General features: G+C 45.7%; 1 protein-coding gene across 1 annotated transcript; it reads left to right on the top strand.

The window, feature by feature from the left end:
• Positions 1–604: 604 nt before the first annotated feature.
• Positions 605–19789, top strand: LOC120032465 (sarcalumenin-like). Its single transcript, XM_038978570.1, has 10 exons — positions 605–665; positions 11479–12633; positions 14133–14225; positions 15033–15128; positions 15882–15998; positions 16411–16644; positions 17058–17179; positions 17521–17748; positions 18243–18449; positions 18736–19789. The coding sequence occupies exons 1-10, from the start codon at positions 605–607 to the stop codon at positions 19000–19002; spliced, it is 2580 nt and encodes an 859-aa protein (XP_038834498.1). The 3' UTR covers positions 19003–19789.
• Positions 19790–22595: the final 2806 nt, after the last annotated feature.

The following is a 22595-nucleotide window of genomic DNA, read 5'->3' as shown; positions in this document are numbered from 1 at the left end:
CCTTTTCCTAACCTTGACCTAAGTTTCCTAACCTGCTACGTTAATTATCCTAACCATCAGTGTAAGTTCTCCTAACCTGCTACATTAATTATCCTAACCATCAGTGTAAGTTCTCCTAACCTGCTACATTAATTATCCTAACCATCAGTGTAAGTTCTCCTAACCTGCTACATTAATTATCCAAACCTACAGTGTAAGTTCTCCTAACCTGCTACATTTATTATCCTAACCATCAGTGTAAGTTCTCCTAACCTGCTACGAAAAAGTCATTTCAGTATTGAGGTGGCGTGAAAAGAGGGTTTCCCAATACGAACAGTGAAACTTCCTGACACTTTTCCCTGTCTGTTCTCTGCCCTTATAGAACCAGGGCAACTGCTTTGACACAAAATGGCAGACGTGGATGCAGTTGCTGCTGTGTGACATTATGTTACCCATTAGTCAGCCAGCCACCCAGCCCCCTCTACTTAGACACGGAATGGCTGACGTGGGTGTAGTTGCTGCCTGTGACATTACCAGGCCCCTCCTTCCTTGGCACGCCCTTTGACCTTTCTCCAGAGGGGTATATATAACTGCTGGTAGAAGGGGGAGGCCCCTGGCAGCCAAAATGAAGCCTCTACAGGTCTCTGTGTCCTGCTTGCTCTCCCTGCTTGTCCTGGTCGCTGCAGGTAAGATTATATACATTAAGATTAGAAGAAGAAAACAAATTAGTCCGCCAAGTTTTTATTACTGTAGATGGGCATGTTCCTTTGCTCAGAAAGAGGGCAAGGGGGATATATGAATGTCAGATTCTTTGCATGAATGAAAATAGCAATGGCTGCAGTGCAGACCATATACGAGTGTTTGTGATAAAAGTGTATGAAAGGCTGATCATGAGAACATGGTCATGGAGATGTAGCGATACAACTTTGTCCTGACACGGTGTCATAGAGACCGCAATTCGGGAAAGTATTCAGACCCCTTGACTTTCACCCCATTTTGTTACGTTACAGCCTAATTCTAAAATGGAATACAGTACATTTTAAAAAATCCTCAGCAATCTACAAACAATACCCCATAACGACAAAGCGATAACAGGTAACATTGTTTTTGTGCGAATGTATTACAATTTCAAAACAGAGAAACCTTATTTACATACGTGTTCAGATCATTTGATTTGAGACTCGAAATTGAGCTCAGGTGCATCCTGTTTCCATTGATCATCCTTGAAATGTTTCTACAACTTGATTGGAGTCCACCTGTAGTAAATTAAATTGATTGGACATGATTTGGAAAGGCACACACACCTGTCTATATAAAGGTCCCACCGTTGACAGTGCATGTCAGAGCAAAAACCAAGCCATGAGGTAAACGGAATTGTCCGTAGAACTCAGAGACAGGATTGTGTAGAGGCACAGATCTGGGGAAGGGTACTTCTTCAATGGAAGAAGTTTGGAACCACCAAGACTCTTCCTAGAGCTGGCCGCCCAGCCAAACTGTGCAACAGGGGGATAAGGGTCTTGGTCAGGGAGGTGACCAAGAACCCAATGGTCACTCTGACAGAGAGCTCCAGAGTTCCTCTGGAGATGGGAGAACCTTCCAGAAGGACAACCATCTTTGCAGCACTCCACCAATCAGGCCTTTATGGTAGAGTGGCCAGACGGAAGCCACTCCTCAGTAAAAGGCACATGACAGCCCGCTTGGAGTTTGCCAAAGGGCACGTAAAGACTCTCAGACTATGAGAAACAAGATTCTCTGGTCTGATGAAACCAAGATTGAACTCTTTGGCCTGAATGCCAAGAGTCACGTCTGGAGGAAACCTGGCACCATCCCTATGGAGGTGGTGGCAGCATCATGCTGTGGGGATGTTTGTCGTTGGCAGGGACCTGGAGACTAGTCAGGATCGAGGCAAAGATGAATTGCGCAAAGTACAAAGAGATCCTTGATGAAAACCTGCTCCAGAGCACTCAGGACCTCAGACTGGGGCGAAAGTTCACCTTCCAACAGGACAACAACCCTAAGCACACAGCCAAGACAATGCAGGAGTGGCTTCGGGACAAGTCTCTGAATGTCCTTGAGTGACCCAGCCAGAGCCCGGACTTGAACCCGATCGAACATCTCTGGAGAGACCTGAAAATGGCTGTGCAGCAACGCTCCCCATCCAACTTGACAGAACTTGAGGGGATCTGCAGAGGAGAATGGGAGAAACTCCCCAAATACAGGTGTGCCAAGCTTGTAGCGTCATACCTGTCAAAGGTGCTTCAACAAAGTACTGAGTAAAAGGTCTGAATACTTATGTAAATGTGATATTTCCGGTTTTTATTTTAATGAGCAAAATGTCTAAAAAGCTGTTTTTGCTTTGTCATTATGGGGTATTGTGTGTAGATTGATGAGAAACAAATATATTTAATCTATTATAGAACAAGGCTGTAACCTAACAAAATGTGGAAAAAGTCAAGGGGTCTAAATATTTTCCGAAGGCACTGTATGTAATGTATGCATTAGGGGTGGAGGAAGAGCGAGGAAGAGACAGAGGATGACATTTCTGTCAGTGTGCGCTGAACAAATTAATGACTGAATGAATGATAAGTGAGTAGTTGAATGCTGCTTGTGCATATAATGCTGATATATAGTACAGTATGTGTCCAGTACTTCTGTCACACACATCTCCTGTTAATGACTGGAGCAGAATCAGTGGAATGGTATCAAATACATCAAACACATGGATTCCAGGTGTTCGATGCCATTCCGTTGTGAGCCATCCTCCCCTCAGCAGCCTCCTGTGCCACACCTATGCTAGTACATCAGAAGGGTGTGTTGGCTGTGGGTGTAAATGTCAGTGTTGCTGAGCAGTGACACCAGTGTGGGGGGGTTACCCTTGCCTGTCCTTGCTGTCATTTAATCCCTGTACCTTCCAGGCCTCTGTAGTTAGTCAGGTGGCTAGAGCCTTAGTGAGTGTGCTGCTGTAACCATACACCACAGAGACTTATAGGCACACCCACTGCCAGTGTGGGTCTGTTTGCACCCTTACTACATACACAGTACGCAGGCACGCACACACACACACACACACACACACACACACACACACACACACACACACACACACACACACACACACACACACACACACACACACACACAGTCTGCAATTAGGGTTACGTGGGATTTGCCAAAGACTATGTACAATGTAGTCCATGCATTTGATAATCTAAATGCAAAAGCCATTTCTCTGTAGTTCTGCAAACCTATTTGTGTCTACATAGCTAGATAAACTGTAGCTGTAGCTAGACAGTAGTCCACGTGTAGGGAAAGCCCCCAGTGCTATAACAGGACACACACACACACGCTGGTACAAAGTGGATGCTATAGGACAGACTGTAGCAGTGTTCAGTAGCAGCCTGTCTGTTGGACAGTACATGTTGATAATGGCTGTCCCTATATGGATGCCGCGATGGAAATCCATAATGATAGTGACAGAGCTACAGCCCCCTAGAACAGGGTTTCCCAAACTCAGTCCAGGGGCCCACCTTGGGTGCAAGTTTTGTTTTTTTACCCTAGCACTGCACAGCTGATTCCAATAATCAAAGCTTGATGATGAGTTGGTTATTTGAATCAGCTGTGTAGTGCTAGAGGGAAACCACAACGTGCACCCAGGGGGGGCCCCAGGACCCAGTTTGAGAAACCCTGTCCGTTGCTGTGCCTATGTGCAATAAGGCTGTCGTCAAGGCCGGTGACAATCAGTGACAATCGTCAGGGAAGGACAACGTCACTCCTGCGGAATATAGCAGTGGAATAATCCCTCCCTGCCTTCCATTCTATCTGACTCATTGTAGATCTATTCATATCCCTGATTGAGACCAGTAGGACCCAGGCACCTGTCCCACTCCATTGCCACTTTGATGTATTCTGCCTGGGTACTCTCACTGCCAGGGCAGGGCCTTGGGACTGGAGACCCACCAGGACCAGGTTCACTGTCCGGTGTTACATAACTGTGTAATAACAGCATTTCTATGCAACAGCCTATTTGTGTTGTATTTGTTTGATTGCTAGAACAATCTTAACAAGCCCCCCCCCCCTCTCTCTCTGTCTGTCTGTCTGTCTGTCTGTCTGTCTGTCTGTCTGTCTGTCTGTCTGTCTGTCTGTCTGTCTGTCTGTCTGTCTGTCTGTCTGTCTTTCTGTCTCTCTCTCTCTGTCTCTCTCTCTCTCTCTCTCTCTCTCTCTCTCTCTCTGCTGTTGAACTTTTATAGTGATCTTTATCTAAGCTTAGGGAAAAACCCCAGCGATCATTCCCATATGGAGTCTCTCTATTCTCCCGCACCCCCGTCCCTCTTTCCCTCCCTCCATCCCTCTTTCCATCCGTCCATCTCCCTAACCATGTTAACTCTAATTCAATAAGCTACTTGGCTGCTACTAACTACCAAATACGATCCTGTGGAATGCCTGTATCAACAAACACATTTTTATTTTTCTGAAAACGGGATCAACATTTCGATATAAGTCAACATCTTTGTATTTCCTACAACTTACTCATTGTGTTTGAAATTTGGTCGGTTTAAGTAAAGATTGTCTCGACTATTGGTAATGGTAATGACTGTCTCAACTATTGGTAATGGTAATGACTGTCTCGACTATTGGTAATGGTAATGACTGTCTCAACTATTGGTAATGGTAATGACTGTCTCGACTATTGGTAAAGGTAATGACTGTCACGACTATTGGTAATGGTAATGACTGTCTCGACTATTGGTAATGACTGTCTCGACTAATGGTAATGACTGTCTCGACTATTGGTAATGGTAATGACTGTCTCGACTATTGGTAATGGTAGTGACTGTCTCGACTATTGGTAATGGTAATGACTGTCTCGACTATTGGTAATGGTAATGGCTGTCTCGACTATTGGTAATGGTAATGACTGTCTCGACTATTGGTAATGGTAATGACTGTCTCGACTATTGGTAATGGTAATGACTGTCTCGACTATTGGTAATGGTAATGACTGTCTCGACTATTGGTAATGGTAATGACTGTCTCGACTATTGGTAATCGACTATTGGTAACGACTATTGGTAATCGACTATTGGTAATGACTGTCTCGACTATCGATAATGGTAATGACTGTCTCGACTATTGGTAATGACTATCTCGACTATTGGTAATGGTAATGACTGTCTCGACTATTGGTAATGGTAATGACTGTCTCGACTATTGCTGTTGCTTAGCTCCATTTCTTACCACATAATCTTTATTAAATGATTATAGTGGCCCTAAAAGGGCAAAGTAGTTAAAAAAACATATTAAGTCAACATAAACAAACAAACTGTCACTTGTTAATGAGTGACCCTGAGTGACCCTGTTACCATGCTGGTAACCTGACAACGTTACACCATTAAAATTCTTGCCGTCTGTACACACGTTCATGTAACTGTGCAGACGACTGACGACGCTGTCGCACTATGTCTATGGATCCCATCCAACCCACGAGGGCGGCAGTGAGCACTTCATTTGGCTCCTCTGTATTTCCAGTCACACTGCCTTCCAAGTTCCTGTCTCTCTCACACACACACACACACACACACACACACACACACACACACACACACACACACACACACACACACACACACACACACACACACACACACACACACACACACACACACACACACACACACACACACACACACACACACACAAACACCCTTTACCCATCCACCCACACATGCTCTCTCCCTCTTTCTTGTACTCTCTCTCTCTCTCTCTCTCTCTCACTCTTTCTCGTTCTTTCTCTCGTTCTCTCTCTCATTCTCTCGTCTTGCTCTCTCATTCTCGTTCTCTCTTTCTCTCGTTCTCTCTCTCGTTCTCTCTCTCGCTCTCTCTCTCTCTCTCTCTCTCTCTCTCTCTCTCTCTCTCTCTCTCTCTCTCTCTCTCTCTCTCACACACACACACACGCACCCCATCTTGTTGGTTTTATTTAATTAGGGACACCCAGGGTACACTTAAGTCGGTGGGAGACTGTTTATGACCGGGGGTCAGCGAGCCAAAGGCTACATTGAATGCCAGGGGTGAGAGAGAAACACCTCTCGGGTTCTTTTTATAACCCATTATCACCCCCTATCTGTGGCAGACTGGTGCTGCAGGACAAATATGCTGTAGGAGTGGGCCTAAATACATAAATAAATGTGTAACTTAGCAGATGCTTTTTAATGTTACTTGCGCTACACTCTTGCCGAATAGGACACTGCTTACCGATCGGATAGATCAGTGATGCCCTCTCCTTGTCCGGGGAGATCTGTGATCAGAGCCCTGGAAATCCATGTGCTTTCAGGCTTTGCCAGAGTAGGACGGAGCATCCTATTCCCTATTTAGTGCACTACTTTTGACCAGAGCACATATGTAGGGAATAGGGTGCCATTTGGTACACAGACGGTGGCTTTTTACATCCCCGTTTTTGAAGTAATGCTATCTGACTGACGCTGAGGATTTGGTGCTGGTGGTTTGTAACGAATACCTAGCCTCTGTCACAGGCCACGTGAGCAAAGCCTGGACATCCGCGGCTAACACATGCCGCGAATAGTTACACGAGTAGAAGGACTGAAAAAACACAACTTCAGAATACGGACTGTATCCTCTGTCCGCTTTCAGCAGCTAGATGAGTTCAGCTCAACTGTAATGGAGGGGTCATTTCTTCAGCTAAAAGGTCTATAAGACTCTATATCAATCAGGTTACAAAACCATGCCTGGGACCTGAAGACTCTTGTTAGCTCCCCTAGCTAATGCCTAGGCTTTAGCTCACAGGGATAATACAGACTTGTGGCCTTTAGAAGACCCAGCCTTGAAGTTAAAAAACTCCAAAATATCTTTATTTACAGTTGCCATGGCAAAACATACAGAGGCACCCTCCTTCCATGTTACACAAACTCCCTAAACAGTTAAGTGGGGATGCCATGGACCTAAAGGACCACAAAGGAACATACATCGTCACACATGTCCCCAACTGGCTAAATACCAACCTGTGAGGTCTTAGCAGGCCTGTTAGGACGGTCTGTAGTGGGATGTGTAGTGGGGTACAGCATGGTGGTGTACGGCCTCTGTGTGTACGTCTGCAGGTTCATGTTTCAAGGCAGCAGCATGGATCAGGTTGTATCCATGGCATGGACAGCTGCAGTGTGATTCTCACCTTCAACGGCTGACAAGAGTTGGCTGAGATGAGCTGCATTGCTCACGGCTAGCGCCAACAGGCTAATTGCTAGCAAACGGCTAACATGGCACATGCAGTCTCATTGCCCATTGCTATTGTCAAGCGGCTAATTGCTAAGCTAATGGCTAACATAGTTGTATGGTGATGATGGTTTAGCTGTGATTCTCAGCTGTGCTGTGTGATTCTCTATTCTTCTGAGAAGAGGTGGCACATCTTGTTGACCAATGCTAGCAGCTACCGACTAATTGCTAAGCTATAGGCTAACCTATGGTGGCATAGGGGTTTGTGACTGTGTATGCTAACGTATACACGTACCAACGCACATGATTGATTTGATCTATCCTCAACTTGCAGACAGGAATAATGACGCTAGCGTCTTCTACCGGCCCAATGTCAATGTTAAATGTGGATGTGAAAAATGCGCCACAAGCCCTTTGACCTAAGATCCTCAGACTCAAGATAAGTTGCATCTGACTCAACACACACATTGATCAAATGGGTCAGGACGGAAAGCTTAGCACCCGTGTGACCGTCCATGACCGTCCATGGTACACAAATGGGACTCTCTGTGCTCTCTGTGTTCTCTATGGGCTTCCTATTCCGGCTCTGATTCACAAGTAAACAATTTACTGCTCATGATCGGTCGGTCATCACCTCCTCTGTGTGTGTGTGTGTGTGTGTGTGTGTGTGTGTGTGTGTGTGTGTGTGTGTGTGTGTGTGTGTGTGTGTGTGTGTGTGTGTGTGTGTGTGTGAATGAGCTATTCCCATTCATCACCTCCTCTGGTCATTGTCAGCATTATAACCCACCAATAGTACATTCCTAGTGAGTACACACTGTCATGTGTATGTGCAACGACCTGGGGTTGTAACTCGGGTCCCCTAGTTATTCTGTGTCAGAGGATACTTACTATCCATGGCTACATGTACATTACTGTCGCTAGCTCAGATTTCACCGTCTACAAAAATGCAGTCGAAACTACTCCAGGTTATGCTATGTAAACAGGGGTACAATAGGGAGAGAAAGATTAGGAACGGAGTTCCCATCATTTTGACACGTAATAATATGACTTCCTGACACAGGGTTTGTTGTTGGAGTCTGTCTCTCCAGAGTTGTCTTTACCTAGGTCTGCTCCCCTCAAATAGTCTAAGCAGGTCTAAGCATCTCCATTCAAGGAGCTGAAATCTGAGTGTAGCAATCTGAGAGGGTGTTGAGTATTCAATCTGCTCTTGGCTTTACACACAGTCACACACCAAGTCTGTTCTGGACACACAGCCACACACCAAGTCTGTTCTAGACACACAGCCACACACCAAGTCTGTTCTGGACACACAGCCACACACCAAGTCTGTCAGGACACACAGCCACACACCAAGTCTGTTCTAGACACACAGCCACACACCAAGTCTGTTCTAGACACACAGCCACACACCAAGTCTGTCAGGACACACAGCCACACACCAAGTCTGTTCTAGACACACAGCCACACACCAAGTCTGTTCTGGACACACAGTCACACACCAAGTCTGTTCTGGACACACAGCCACACACCAAGTCTGTTCTAGACACACAGCCACACACCAAGTCTGTTCTAGACACACAGCCACACACCAAGTCTGTCAGGACACACAGCCACACACCAAGTCTGTTCTAGACACACAGCCACACACCAAGTCTGTTCTGGACACACAGTCACACACCAAGTCTGTTCTGGACACACAGCCACACACCAAGTCTGTTCTAGACACACAGCCACACACCAAGTCTGTCAGGACACACAGCCACACACCAAGTCTGTTCTAGACACACAGTCACACACCAAGTATGTTCTGGACACAGTCACACACCAAGTCTGTTCTGGACACACAGTCACACACCAAGTCTGTTCTGGACACACAGCCACACACCAAGTCTGTTCTGGACAGACAGCCACACACCAAGTCTGTTCTGGACACAGCCACACACCAAGTCTGTTCTAGACACACAGCCACACACCAAGTCTGTTCTGGACACACAGTTACACACCAAGTCTGTTCTGGACAGACAGCCACACACCAAGTCTGTTCTGGACAGATAGGTGTTGATGCAGGAAAATAAATAGCGGCTGTGAAAGTGTCCAGTGTGATGAATAAGGTCTATTTTGGATAAAGAGAGCAATTGGGTTTATCCGTAATGTCTGTATGTCTGTACATGTAAGTTGATCCAGTAAGATGTTTGGAGCCAATGCGTCTGTGCTTTACAAGAATATTAAAGGAGTAATCCACTACAAAGCTATTTTGGGGTATTTTCTTCATTATTCCACTGTTGATGAATTTTAGCAATCAAGTTTTCAAAATATTGGACATTCAAAAAGCAAATTGTAACTTGCCACATCATCATGATGATTATAAATCCTTTAATTCGGTCCCTTGTGTGTCAAATCAATACAGGAGTGTTAGAGGTCTCCAATTTTATTAATTGAACTGGAACTTCTAGAAAGTTATAGAAATCAAACCATGATCAATAACAAAGGCTGTTGTCTTTTCTTTTTTCCCCTTTATTTAAAAAAAACATTATTTATAGATTTTCAGATATAAAAACAAAAACAATACAACCCCTCCCTCCCTCCCTCCCTCCCTCCCTCCCTCCCTCCCTCCCTCCCTCCCTCCCTCCCTCCCTCCCTCCCTCCACACCCTCCACTTCCTCCCTCCCTCCCTCCCTCTACTCAATCCACAACCTCCCTCCCTCCCTCCCTCCCTCCCTCCCTCCCTCCCTCCCTCCCTCCCTCCCTCCCTCCCTCCCTCCCTCTACTCAATCCACAACCTCCCTCCCTCCCTCCCTCCCTCCCTCCCTCCCTCCCTCCCTCCCTCCCTCCCTCCCTCCCTCCCTCCCTCCCTCCCTCCCTCCCTCCACACCCTCCACTTCCTCCCTCCCTCTACTCAATCCACAACCTCCCTCCCTCCCTCCCTCCCTCCCTCCCTCCCTCCCTCTACTCAATCCACAACCTCCCTCCCTCCCTCCCTCCCTCCCTCCCTCCCTCCCTCCCTCCACTTCCTCCCTCCCTCCCTCCCTCTACTCAATCCACAACCTCCCTCCCTCCCTCCCTCCCTCCCTCCCTCCCTCCCTCCCTCCCTCCCTCCACTTCCTCCCTCCCTCTACTCAATCCACAACCTCCCTCCCTCCCTCCCTCCCTCCCTCCCTCCCTCCCTCCCTCCCTCCACACCCTCCACACCCTCCACTTCCTCCCTCTACTCAATCCACACCCTCCCTCCCTCCCTTCCTCCACTCCCTCCCTCCAAACCACCCACCCACCAAGGCATCTATAAAAGTAAGTTAAATGGGAAAGAAAAACAGAAACAAACAGTAATAGAAACAAAAACAATGGAAAAAAAGTTATATAAAAATTCTTATCAGCACAAATGGCCACTAGAACAAACATTACTGCTTACCAAACTATGCAAGTTACACTAAGTAAAAGACAGGCTCTCCAGGTATTGTCTTAATGGGGACCAGGTTAAGTCAAACTTTTGTCAGGCCCCATGGACAGTGTACCTAACCTTCTCCAAAGGCAGAGATGACCACCTCCTTACCCTGCTGCATAAAGGAGGGCGACTTTGCAGACTTCCAGTGAAGAGAACAGGGCGGCGAGCTAGCAGCCAGGCAAATGCTATTGCATTCGCCTGATGCGTGGTAGCATTCTGGTCTAGGGGAAGTACCCCAAAAATGGCAGTGACAGTGTTGAGGCTAACAGTTGTATTACAAATATGTGAGAATGCCTCAAAAATGTTGTCCCAGAGGCCACTCAAAGATTGCATGACCAAAACATGTGTCCCACAGTCACTGGACTCTGGTGGCATGTCAAACACTCGGGGTCAACATTTGGGTATATTTTTGCCAATCTGTCATTTGAGTATTGGAGTCGATGCAAAACTTTTAACTGAATAATCCCATTCCTTATGCAAAATGATGATGTGTGGATAAACTCAATACTTTATATCATCTGGTATTACTGCTATTTTATTTGATTAACTAGGCAAGTCAGTTAAGAACACATTCTTATTTTCAATGACAGCCTAGTGGGTTAACTGCCTTGTTCAGGGGCAGAATGACAGATTTGTACCTTGTTAGCTCAGGGATTCGATCTTGCAACCTTTCGGTTACTAGTCCAACGCTCTAACCACTAGGCTACCTGCCGCCACCTATGTCTTGCTCGCTGTTGTCTTTTCTAACATGGCCGTTCAGTGATTACCAGACCTAAACCCTTCACTCTCTTTATACTGACATCTTTATCATTAACAGACTCACCTCTCTCTCTCTGTAGACCTAGTGGTGGAGGCCTCCAGCCCCGATGAGCTGCATCTCCACGTGCCGCTCTCCTGTGACCTCTCCTGTGACTCCACAGATGACCATGGAGGCCAAAGCTCCTCCAACGACACCCCGGCCCCAGGCTCCGTGTGTCAGTCCTGTAACCCTCCACGAAGTCTTGCTACACCGGCCGAAGAGGAGCCCCTAGCCTCCACAGAGGAGGTCCCCATGGAGAAGTTGGCGAGCGAGGAGGAGGAGGCTGCATCTGAGGAGGTGGTAGCTGAGGAAGAATCTTTGGAGTCTGCAGAGACTTCAGAGGAGGTCCAAGCATCAGAGGAGAGAGTGGAGGAAGCTGCCTCGTCTGAGGAGGAAGAACTGGAGGAAGCTGCCTCGTCTGAAGAAGAAGTAGTGGAGGAAGCTCCCTCGTCTGAAGAAGAGGTTGTAGAGGAGTTTGAGGCAGAACATGAAGCTGAGGAAGAAGAGGTTGTAGAGGAAGCAGTTGAGGAAGCTGTGGCCATGGAGGAGGAAGTGGAGGTAGTTGAAGAGGAAGTAGAGGAAACAATAGAAGAACCTGCAGTAGAGGAACCTGTTGTTGAGCAGGTAACGATTGAGGAGGAGGCCGAGGAGGAGGCAGTAGAGGAGGCAGTAGAGGAGGCAGTAGAGGAGGCAGTAGAGGAGGCAGTAGAGGAGGCAGTAGAGGAGGCAGTAGAGGAGGCAGTAGAGGAGGCAGTAGAGGAAGAAGTAGTATTAGTGTCTGAACCTGTGGTGGAACCCAAGCTGGTTGAATCTGAGCCAGAACCTGTGGTGGAACCTGAAGTGGTTGAACCCGAGCCAGAGATGGTGGTCGAGGAGGTGGCTCCAGAACCAGAGCCTGTTGTAGAGGAAGCTGCTCCGGAACCTACTCCGGAACCTGCGGAAGCCGCTCCAGAACCTGTAGAAGCAGGTGAGGTGGTTGTGGAGGCAGTGAAGGAGGAGGAGCTGGTGGAGGAGGAGCTGGTGGAGGAGGTGGCAGCTGTTTTGAAGGAGGTACATGTTTTTGAGGAGGAAGCGGTGGTGGAAGAGGAGGCACCTGTTGTTATTGTTAAGGAGGATGCGACTGTTGTTGAGGAGGCGCCTGTTGAGGATGTGACAGTGGAGGATGCACCAGCAAAGGCAGAAGCACCAGCAAAAGGTATTGAGTACTGCATTATCAGAATTTATCATTTGAACGAGAAAAACGTTATTGTCCAAACAATTTGGAAACAAACGTGTTTGTTTATATCAATGTGTCGATATTTATTCTTTCTATACTAAATGTGATTGCTCATGCTAAAAGTACCTCTGGCGAGCACTTTTAAGTTACATACTATAGAGATGGGGTTACAGGATCCTGTTATATCTCCCCCCTTTCTTCTTCACAGTGCTTTGAATACACTTCAGTCGGCTCTTAGGAGCCAACTGTCAACTTTACAGTGTCAACTCAAGTGTATTCAAAGCCATGATGAGCGAGTGCTACTGTAATCAGGAGACTGCCATTTGGTGCCGTAGTGTTGACACCAGCTATAAAAGACATAGGATCTGGTCTGGCTCTTACATTATCTCTAAACCTCCATCTCTCTCTAACCACTTTCCCTCCCTCCTTTTCCCCTCCCTCTTCTCCTTCCCTCCCTCCACCATTCCTCTCTCCCTGGCCCGTGCCATGCCCCAGAACCTGATATGTGTGGCTAAAGGTAGCATCAGGAATAACCCCTAGCTGGGCCCGAAATAAACAGGACAGACATAGAGGGAGGAAGGGAAGAGATAGATAGATGGGCAGATGGACACTGATATAACAACATGGACGGATGGCTACAGAGCCACACAACAGATACTGTGGTCAGTCAGTGTTCTGTTGTTATGGCAGGAAGTCAATTGGTGTCATGTTCAGGGGAGATCAAAGGTGAAATGTTCAGATAGAAATGTAATGAATAGAGCTGACAGGATCCCCCTATTCTACATGACAGACAAGCATGTATGCACGCTGTACTGCGTATTATAAGCATACACTGAGTATACAAAACATTAAGAACACCTGCTCTTTCCATGACATAACTGACCAGGTGAAAGCTATGATCCCTCATTTATGTCACTTTTTAAATCCACTTAAATCAGTGTAGATGAAGAGGAGACAGGTTAAAGTAGGACTTTTAAGCCTTGAGACAATTGAGACATGGATTGTGTATGTATGCCACTCAGATGGTTTATGGGTACGACAAAAGATTCAAGTGCCTTTGAACGGGGTTTGGTAGTAGGTGTCAGGCGCACCGGTTTGAGTGAAGAACTGCAACGCTTCTGGGTTTTTCACACTCAATAGTTTCCTGTGTGTATCAAGAATGGTCCACCACCCGAAGGACATCCAGCCAACGTGACAAAACCGTGGGAAGCATTGGTGCCAACATGGGCCAGCATCCCTGTGGAATGCTTTCGACACCTTATAGAGTCCATGCTCGATGAGGGCAAAAGGGGGGTGGGGTGTGCAACTTAATATTAGGAATTTGTTCCTAATGTTTTGTATACTCAGTGTACATCATCATGATAATGCAGGGGAAATGTAACTTTCTGACTCATGGATATGGATATGTCAAGTTTGGATTCGACCTTGGTCTGATGACCCCATAGTTGAGTTGACTGACAGGCTTTTCCTCCAATCAGCAGTGGTTGAGGAGGCAACAAAGCTCAGAGACTGCTCCCACATCGATGAGATGCTCCGATTGGTTTCTGCCGAATCCTCGCCTGAGTTCGCAGGTAAGGAGCAAACAAGAGTTACAAGTAAGGCCCTGAGTTTTTCTCAATTCATCATTCCTCGATTCCTTCCATTTTGATCTCACCACCTCCTCACTCATATTGGAGGAGAAGGTCCAAGGGGAGGGACCTTGGACCTTCTTCTCCATTGTGTATTGAGAAGCAGGCGAAGAGAGGACGCAAGGAATCTAGAAAATATTAATTGTGAAAAATACCCTGATTTTTTGGGGGGACCACATGGGCTGACCAGGAAAAACTCTGGTCGTGTGGTCATGTGTTTATATGTGAACAGGAGGGATTGAGAAATCTACTGGGCTTTTCTGCTAAAATTACTGTGGAAATTGTTTCAAGGTGTGGACTGGATGGTAGTGTGTGTGTGTGTGAGTGTGTGTGTGCGTGGGTGGGTGTGTGTGTGTGCGTGGCTGTGTGTGTGCGTGTGTGTGCCTTCCATTATATTACCATGACTACCATGACCATGAGTCAGGTTAGTTCATTCATGGTGCCTTCCATTACAATACAATGACTTCCATGACCATGCAAAATGTATCGTCTCCTCTCTTCTCTCCCACCCTTTAAAAAAAATATTTTTCAACATCTGCTCTCTTCATCTGCTACTTCTGCCTCTCTCCACCTCTCTCTATCATCCTCTCTTCATCCCTCTCTTCTCTTTTATCTCCCTCTGTCCTCTTCTCCTCTCTCCCCCTCATCCTCTCCTCTCCCCCTCAATCCTCTCATCCATCTCTCTTCTCTTTCTCTCTCCTCTACTCCTCTCGCCCCCTCTTTCTTTCCTCATCCCACTCTCCTCTCCAGCTGCTATAAAGAAGCTGCAGCACATCTACCACTCAGCCATCAAGCCCATGGAGACGGCCTACAAGTACAACGAGCTCAGAGCTCACGAGGTCACAGGTAGCCTGTCCAACCACTTAGCATTAGCCTTGAGCCATTAGCTATTAGCATTCTGTTTCAATCTGTTTTATACTGATCTGTTGTCTTAGCGTATTAGCCTTTAGCCTGGTTAGCATTGTTCAGATTTGTTTATTAGTATTAGCATATTAGCCTTTAGCAATTAGCTATTAGTCTGTTCATTACCAACCTGTTACACAAAGAACAACAAAATGCTACATTTCCCCAGAAAAAAACAGACAGGCATAAGTCTAGTTACCAACAGTCCTTGTAGACATTGTCATTAGCAATGGGGTTTCCCCAGGCAAATGGGCAATACTATACACAGTTGTGTGCCAGCTTAGTTTAAATTATCTGGTGCCTTCGCCTGAAGAAACTGGAAAATCAATGAAACATAAATAAACTAATTAACTGCATATACACCTGCCAGTAATCGAGTGCACCCAGGAGCTCTCCAGAAAGTGACTTTGTATGCCTCAGCATATATATACAGCTTTGTGTGGGCGACCAGGCCTCACTTAACCCAGGCTTGTTAGAGCTTGAGGGCTCCATCCATAGTACCATGATGTATGCAATGAACGCCCCCTTGTGGGACAAAGTGTACCATTGACAAAGTCTACAGAAGTGACCCCCCCTTCTCTCTCTCTCGCTTTCTCTCTCGCTTTCTCTCTCGCTTTCTCTCTCTCTCTCTCTCTCTCTCTCTCTCTCTCTCTCTCTCTCTCTCTCTCTCTCTCTCTCTCTCTCTCCTCCCTCTAGATGGAGAGATCACCTCCAAGCCCATGGTACTGTTTCTGGGACCCTGGTCTGTAGGCAAATCATCCATGATCAACTACCTGCTGGGCGTGCACGGTACCCCACAACAACTTTACACAGGTAAGAGCACCTGTCGCATAGCTTGGGCCTGGAGTTTCACCAGACCAACTCCTGACCAATTCTCTACTCTGACAATCAGTCAATCAATCAAATGTATTTCTAAAGCCCTCATGGCACCCCTTACCAGTCTACACCGCAGACAAGGTTTCCACTTTATCATTTACTCTAGTCAACATCTTGTCTATCTACTACTGATCTGTCATCTATTGCACCCTTCCCAATACACTTCTCTCAGGAATACAAACATGCCTCAATGCAACCGCTTCCTTTTCTTAGTTAACTATTTGAATAGCTGCTCATACTAATCTCTCTCTCACACATTCTATCCACCCTCTCTTCCTCCTTATCTCCCCCCTCTTCCTCTCTCTCTCCCTCCCATCTATCCCCCTCTTCCTCCCTCCCTCTCTCCCAGGTGCTGAGCCCACTACATCTGAGTACACAGTGGTGATGCACGGTGACAAGTTCCGCTCGGTGGAGGGCATCGTGATGGCAGCCGACAGCTCCAGGTCCTTCTCCCCTCTGGAGAAGTTTGGCCAGGGGTTCCTGGAGAGGCTGGTGGGGATTGAGATGCCCCATAAACTGCTGGAGAGAGTCACCCTGGTGGACACGCCTGGGATTATTGAGAACCGCAAGCAGCAGGAGAGAGGTGGCAGAACACACACACTAACCTCTCATATACAGCCATGTGTATTAGATCATATACACTCTTTAGATATTTGTTACATGCTGTGAAGTGACAATCACAAGCAGCAGGAGAGAGGTGGCAGAACACACACACTAACCTCTCATATACAGCCATGTGTATTAGATCATATACACTCTTTAGATATCTGTTACATGCTGTGAAGTGACAATCACAAGCAGCAGGAGAGAGGTGGGAGAACAGACAGAAATTCATTAACAGTCACACTCATGCACACAGAATGGTAACACACTGCATGCAACACACACACCTACAAATTCACAAAAATGGAATGATGAAAAGACTTAACTCACTGTATACTACCACACCTTCGAGTCAAACAGCCTCTGATTGGTCGCTCTCCTTCCCCCCTCCAGGCTACCCCTATAGCGAGGTGTGTCAGTGGTTCATTGACCGTGCTGACCTCATCTTCCTGATGTTTGACCCCACCAAGTTGGACGTGGGCGGGGAGCTGGCGACGTTGTTCAAACAGATGAAGGTAAAGAAGTGTAAAGCATAGAAATAGAATTACTAGAACGAAAGTGTTGGGTGGACCGGCAGCCATATTGAGTGTACCAATAGGAGTAAAGCAGAAAGCAAAAGTAGTAAGTTCAGCATTCAATTTTTGCTTTATCAACAGTCAACTCAACTGAAATTACAAAAGAGTACATTCTTTTCTCATTCTAGTAATTATATGTCTATGGTGCAAAGCAAAGTGCCTTAGATTGCCCAATAAACAGTCAGTTTTGGCCTAGCACTTTAATAACACTTTAATAACCTTTTCTAAACTCTGTTTTCTTCAATCATTCATTGATCCATCCATTAATTCATTCATTCTAGGGCCGAGAGTCCCAGATCCGCATCATCCTGAACAAGGCAGACAGCCTGTCCTCCCAGGACCTGATGCGTGTCTACGGCGCCCTGTTTTGGTCCATGGCTCCTCTCATCAACGCCACAGAGCCTCCCCGGGTCTACGTCAGCTCCTTCTGGCCCACAGAATATGCAGCCGACACCAGCCGAGAGCTTTTCATACGGGAGGAGATCTCACTGCTCGAAGACCTCAACCAGGTGAAGCTCAACCACCTACAGACATTACAGAATACACACAAACAAACACATTACACGCACACACCAGCCCATGGCTTTTCATACGGGAGGAGACCTTGCTGCTCGAGAAGCTACCATCTCCTGCCGTTGTGCACTTGAGCAAAGCACCTCAAATCTGTGACAATGGCGACCGTGCATAAAGATGTCAGAATTCAGATGTGACATCATTGTTTAGCACTATCCACTGTGTTCTGAAACTACGGCGCGTTTATGGTTCAATGTGCCAGTAAATCAACACAATCTACTTTTTTCGGTTTTTCAAAGTCCCGGCGTCTTGAAGCTAAAATTGGAATCATGTATACTGTGCTAATGACCATGCAAACAAAAGAGTCACGGAGAGCGATGTACAATTCGGCGAATTTAGCAAAACGAGGAATTTGTGATAAGTGCATGGGGGACGCCATCTTTATTCACCTCTGCTGTTGACAATAATCTCCTTGTTCTTCTATCTTCAGGTAATTGAGAACCAGCTGGAGAACAAGATAGCCTTCATCCGCCAGCACGCCATCCGGGTCAGGATCCACGCCCTGCTGGTAGATCGCTACCTCCATACATACCACGAGAAGCTGGGCTGGTTCAGCGACCCCGACGAGGTGTTCAGGGACATCGTCTCAGACCCTGACAAGTTCTACATCTTCAAGTCCATCCTGGCCAAGACCAATGTAAGTGAGAGAGTGTGTGTAGGGAGGGGGTGTAGGTGTCATGGAGTGTGTGTGTGTGTAATGTGTGTATGGAATATGTATATAACGTGTGTTTAAGGTGTGCAAAGTGTGTGTATAATGTTTATGTAATGTGTACAATGTGTATATAATGTGTGTATTAAATGTGTGTGAGTAATGTGCATATAACATGTCTATAATGTATGTGTGTTTATAATGTGTGTATAACTAACATGTATATAACGTGTGTATAACATGTATAGAACTTGTGTGTTCTCCATTTCTACAGGTGAGCAAGTTTGACCTGCCAGACAAAGAGGCCTACCAGGACTTCTTTGGCATCAACCCTCCATCAGGCTTTAAGCAGCTGTCCTCCCTCTGTTCCTGGTCGTCAGGCTGTCTGATTGACAAGATAGAGAAAGCTATCACTGTGGAGCTCCCTGCCCTACTGATTAGCCTGGGAAAGAAAGACAGTCCACCCCCAGCCAAGGCCGCCCCAGCCCCTCCACCCCCACTTCCTGAGGCAAAACCCAAGAACCGCTGGCGAAAGGATTGAGGAGGAGAGATGAAGAGAGGGATGAATGGAGAGAAGAGGACGGGGAGCAAAGGAAGGAAGAAAAAAAAGGAGGGAGGCCGAAGCCAGAGGCTGTACTGGGGTGACTCCACTTCTGAGTTTGTCTGGACTGGACATGGGGAAGAGAGGAGAGAGGGATGGGGTGGAGGATGGGTGGAGGATAGGAAATATGTACAGCTGGGGAAAAGGGGGATTGAAGCCACATGAAGCAAATGGGAACCTTGCAGGCCCATTAGAAATAATCCAACTGGAGAAAAAAATACAGAAACAAGTTTTTAAACTATTTAAATCAGAGACTCTTATCTTCCTAAGTGTTATTATTTAACTCCGAACGAAAACAGGGAAATATAAACAAGAGTTTGTTTTATTTCTGTTTGTTTGCTAGTTTGTTTATTTTATTTATTCAAGTTTTTCTCTTCTTCTTCATCCGTAGACAAGGAGGAAAAATACCAGCGATCAGTTACAGCATAATATTCTATTCTATTGTCTTTATTGTCATTTCAAAAGGGTCTGGATTTCTGTGCTCTTTACCAGCAGTCAGTTACAGCATTCTTCTATTGTATTGTATTTTATTGTCTTTATTGTCATTTCTAAACTACAGCTTATCTTCGTTGTCAGTGCAGTATGTCATTGCTGTGTAAGAACACATTTGTACATTGATGCCAGTTAAATGGGCTGTAGCCTTCTCTTCCTGTTGTTATAGCTTTGCCTCAATATGCTGCATGTCAAAGTGTCATTAAAGTTGTATTTTATCCTTGTAGCTTCAGATCCCATTGACGACCGAGATTCTTGTGTCAATTCTTTAGAGAGAAAAGGGAGGGAGAAAGAAAGACAAAAAAATAGACCCAATTTATGTTTGATCCAATAAGGGTAGGGCCTACATTCTGGAGGGAACGTCCTGTCCCCAGCAATAATGTAAAATTGATATGCTTCTTACTTTGTGAAGGAGTGTTAGCCAGGCCAAACACACAGTGGTTTTAAACCATCTTACCACACACACACACACACACACACACACACACACACACACACACACACACCCATCACTGCAAGGTTCCACATCTGTCTGAGACACAGAAACCAAATGTACATAATATTAGGTATTTAATCCTTATGTTTGGTTCAACCTACACCATTACAATAAAATTCATCTAAATCATAAATAAATACATAAAAAGTCACCTAGATCATCAATAGGATTTTAACTTTACAAATTGTTTTTCTCCAGTAGCTGAGAATGTTTCATATGAGTTGATGGACCAACTGTTCAAAATTGGGAGCCAAATGTTTGATTACTGTACCAAAGTCGTAAATCAATGGAATTATGACATTTATGAAATTTTTTGCAAATGTTTTGCCAAACTTCAGATCACTATCCCTCGGCCTCTGGACATCACAAGGAAATCATACCTAGATACTTTCTGATTGTCATGGATAGATCTTTATTGCACAGAATACCACTTGTCTCTAGCACAAAGGTCAAGGTCAAAGGTCAAATGTACTTCAAATTGACTTAAGATCAGTGTTGCTCCGCCTCAGCTTGTTTCTAGGACAACCTGTTAAAAAGTTATATAGACCCAAGGTCAAAGTAAAATTGCAGGTCAAATTGACCCAGCACATCATGTATGTCACTATTATCAAATTTTTGTTGTTGTTGTTACGTTTTTTACACGTTTGAGACACAACCTTAGGAAAGTAGATGAAGGGTCATGATGGAAAAATTACGTAAAATAGTATTTTAGTGATTTCTAACTCAAATTGAACTGGGACATAAGGGAAGGGTTAAAAGCAAAATCAAATGGGGTGTAATTTCGGCCATAGTCATTTATTTCATTAAAACACTGCAGTGGCACCAGAATTCCACTAGGTGGTGCCTGAACTCAATGGCAGTCAATGGAAATGATTACCAGGGTTTATGGCACCCTATTCCCCATGGAAAAGCCCTGGCCTGGTCAAACCTAGTGCACTATATACGGAATAGATTGCCATTTGGGACGCATAACAGGTAAAGATGGATAGTGAAGTGAAGTGCTGAGAGGACATTTGGTCACATAAAATGAGTTGTGTAGAAACTAATACGTCTCCAATACCTCACCTTATTCTGTCAGTCAGCGTGAAAACAAAACGACAGAAATCTATCACCATGGCTACTCTAACCACTCTGTTTGAACAGTTAAAAAATAAAGGTGATATAAAAAATATATTGATAGGCCTACTTGCGACAAACTATCACTAACTGTTGTGAGAAGCTTGAGAACTCAAAATAGGTTTACCTCTATCCCCAATAAATTGAGTTACCAAAGATCTGTTTTTAGTAAATAAGAATCAATTTAGTCTAATACGAAATCAATTTGGGTCCATCAGTCCAATTTGTGTCAATTTGAGTCCATCTTGTCCAAAAATAAGTCCATCTGAGTACAGACCAAGACTCTCCCTCAGTCATTGAGCAACCAAGCTTGTGTGGGTGTGTGTTTTTGTAATACCTATATTATAAGGATTATAGATTAGGGCGTGACCCCCACTGAATAAATCAACCCTTACAAAAAGTCCTACAGGAATCCTGCAGGAAATCTGTTACAGGTGTGTGTGTGTGTGTGTGTGTGTGTGTGTGTGTGTGTGTGTGTGTGTGTGTGTGTGTGTGTGTGTGTGTGTGTGTGTGTGTGTGTGTGTGTGTGTGTGTGGACGTGTTTAACTATACTTGTGGGGAGCAGAAGTCCCCACAAGAAGAGTAAACAAACAAAAATTTGACCAACTGGGGACATGATCGTGGACTACAGGAAAAGGCGGGCTGAACAGGCCCCCATTAACATCAACGGGGCTGTAGTGGAGCGGGTCGAGAGTTTCAAGTTCCTTGGTGTCCACATCACCAACGATCTATCATGTCCAAACACACCAAGACAGTCGTGAAGAGGGCACAACAAAACCTTTTCCCCCTGTAGAGACTGAAAGGATTTGGCATGGGTCCCCATATCCTCAAAAAGTTATACAGCTGCACCACCGAGAGCATCTTGACCGGTTGCATCACCGCCTGGTATGGCAAATGCTCGGCATCTGACCGTAAGGCGCTACAGAGTGTAGTGCGGCCAAGCTTCCTGCAATCCAGGACCTATATAATAGGTGTCAGAGGAAAGCCCATAAAATTGTCAGAGACTCCAGTCACCCAAGTCATAGACTGTTCTCTCTGCTACCGCACGACAAGTGGTACCGGAGTGCCAAGTCTAGGACCAAAAGGCTCCTTAACAGCTTCTACCCCCAAGCCTTAGTCTGCTGAACAATTAATCAAATGGCCACCGGACTATTACATTGACCCCCCCCCCCCCCCCCCCCCCCGCCCTCCATTTGTTTTGTAGACTGCTGCTACTCGCTGTTTATTATCTATGCATAGTCACTTCACCCCTACCTACATGTACAAATGACCTCTAACATGTACCTCTGCACACTGACTCGGTACCGGTACCCCCTGTATATAGCCTCGTTATTGTTATGTTATTGTGTTACTTTTTATTATTTTTTACTTTAGTTTATTTGGTAAATATTTTCTTAACTCTTCTTGCATTGTTGGTTAAGGGCATGTA

Source organism: Salvelinus namaycush, chromosome 39 (assembly GCF_016432855.1).
Source record: "Salvelinus namaycush isolate Seneca chromosome 39, SaNama_1.0, whole genome shotgun sequence".
Classification (NCBI taxonomy): domain Eukaryota; kingdom Metazoa; phylum Chordata; class Actinopteri; order Salmoniformes; family Salmonidae; genus Salvelinus; species Salvelinus namaycush.
This window is presented reverse-complemented; position numbering and strand designations above follow the sequence as displayed.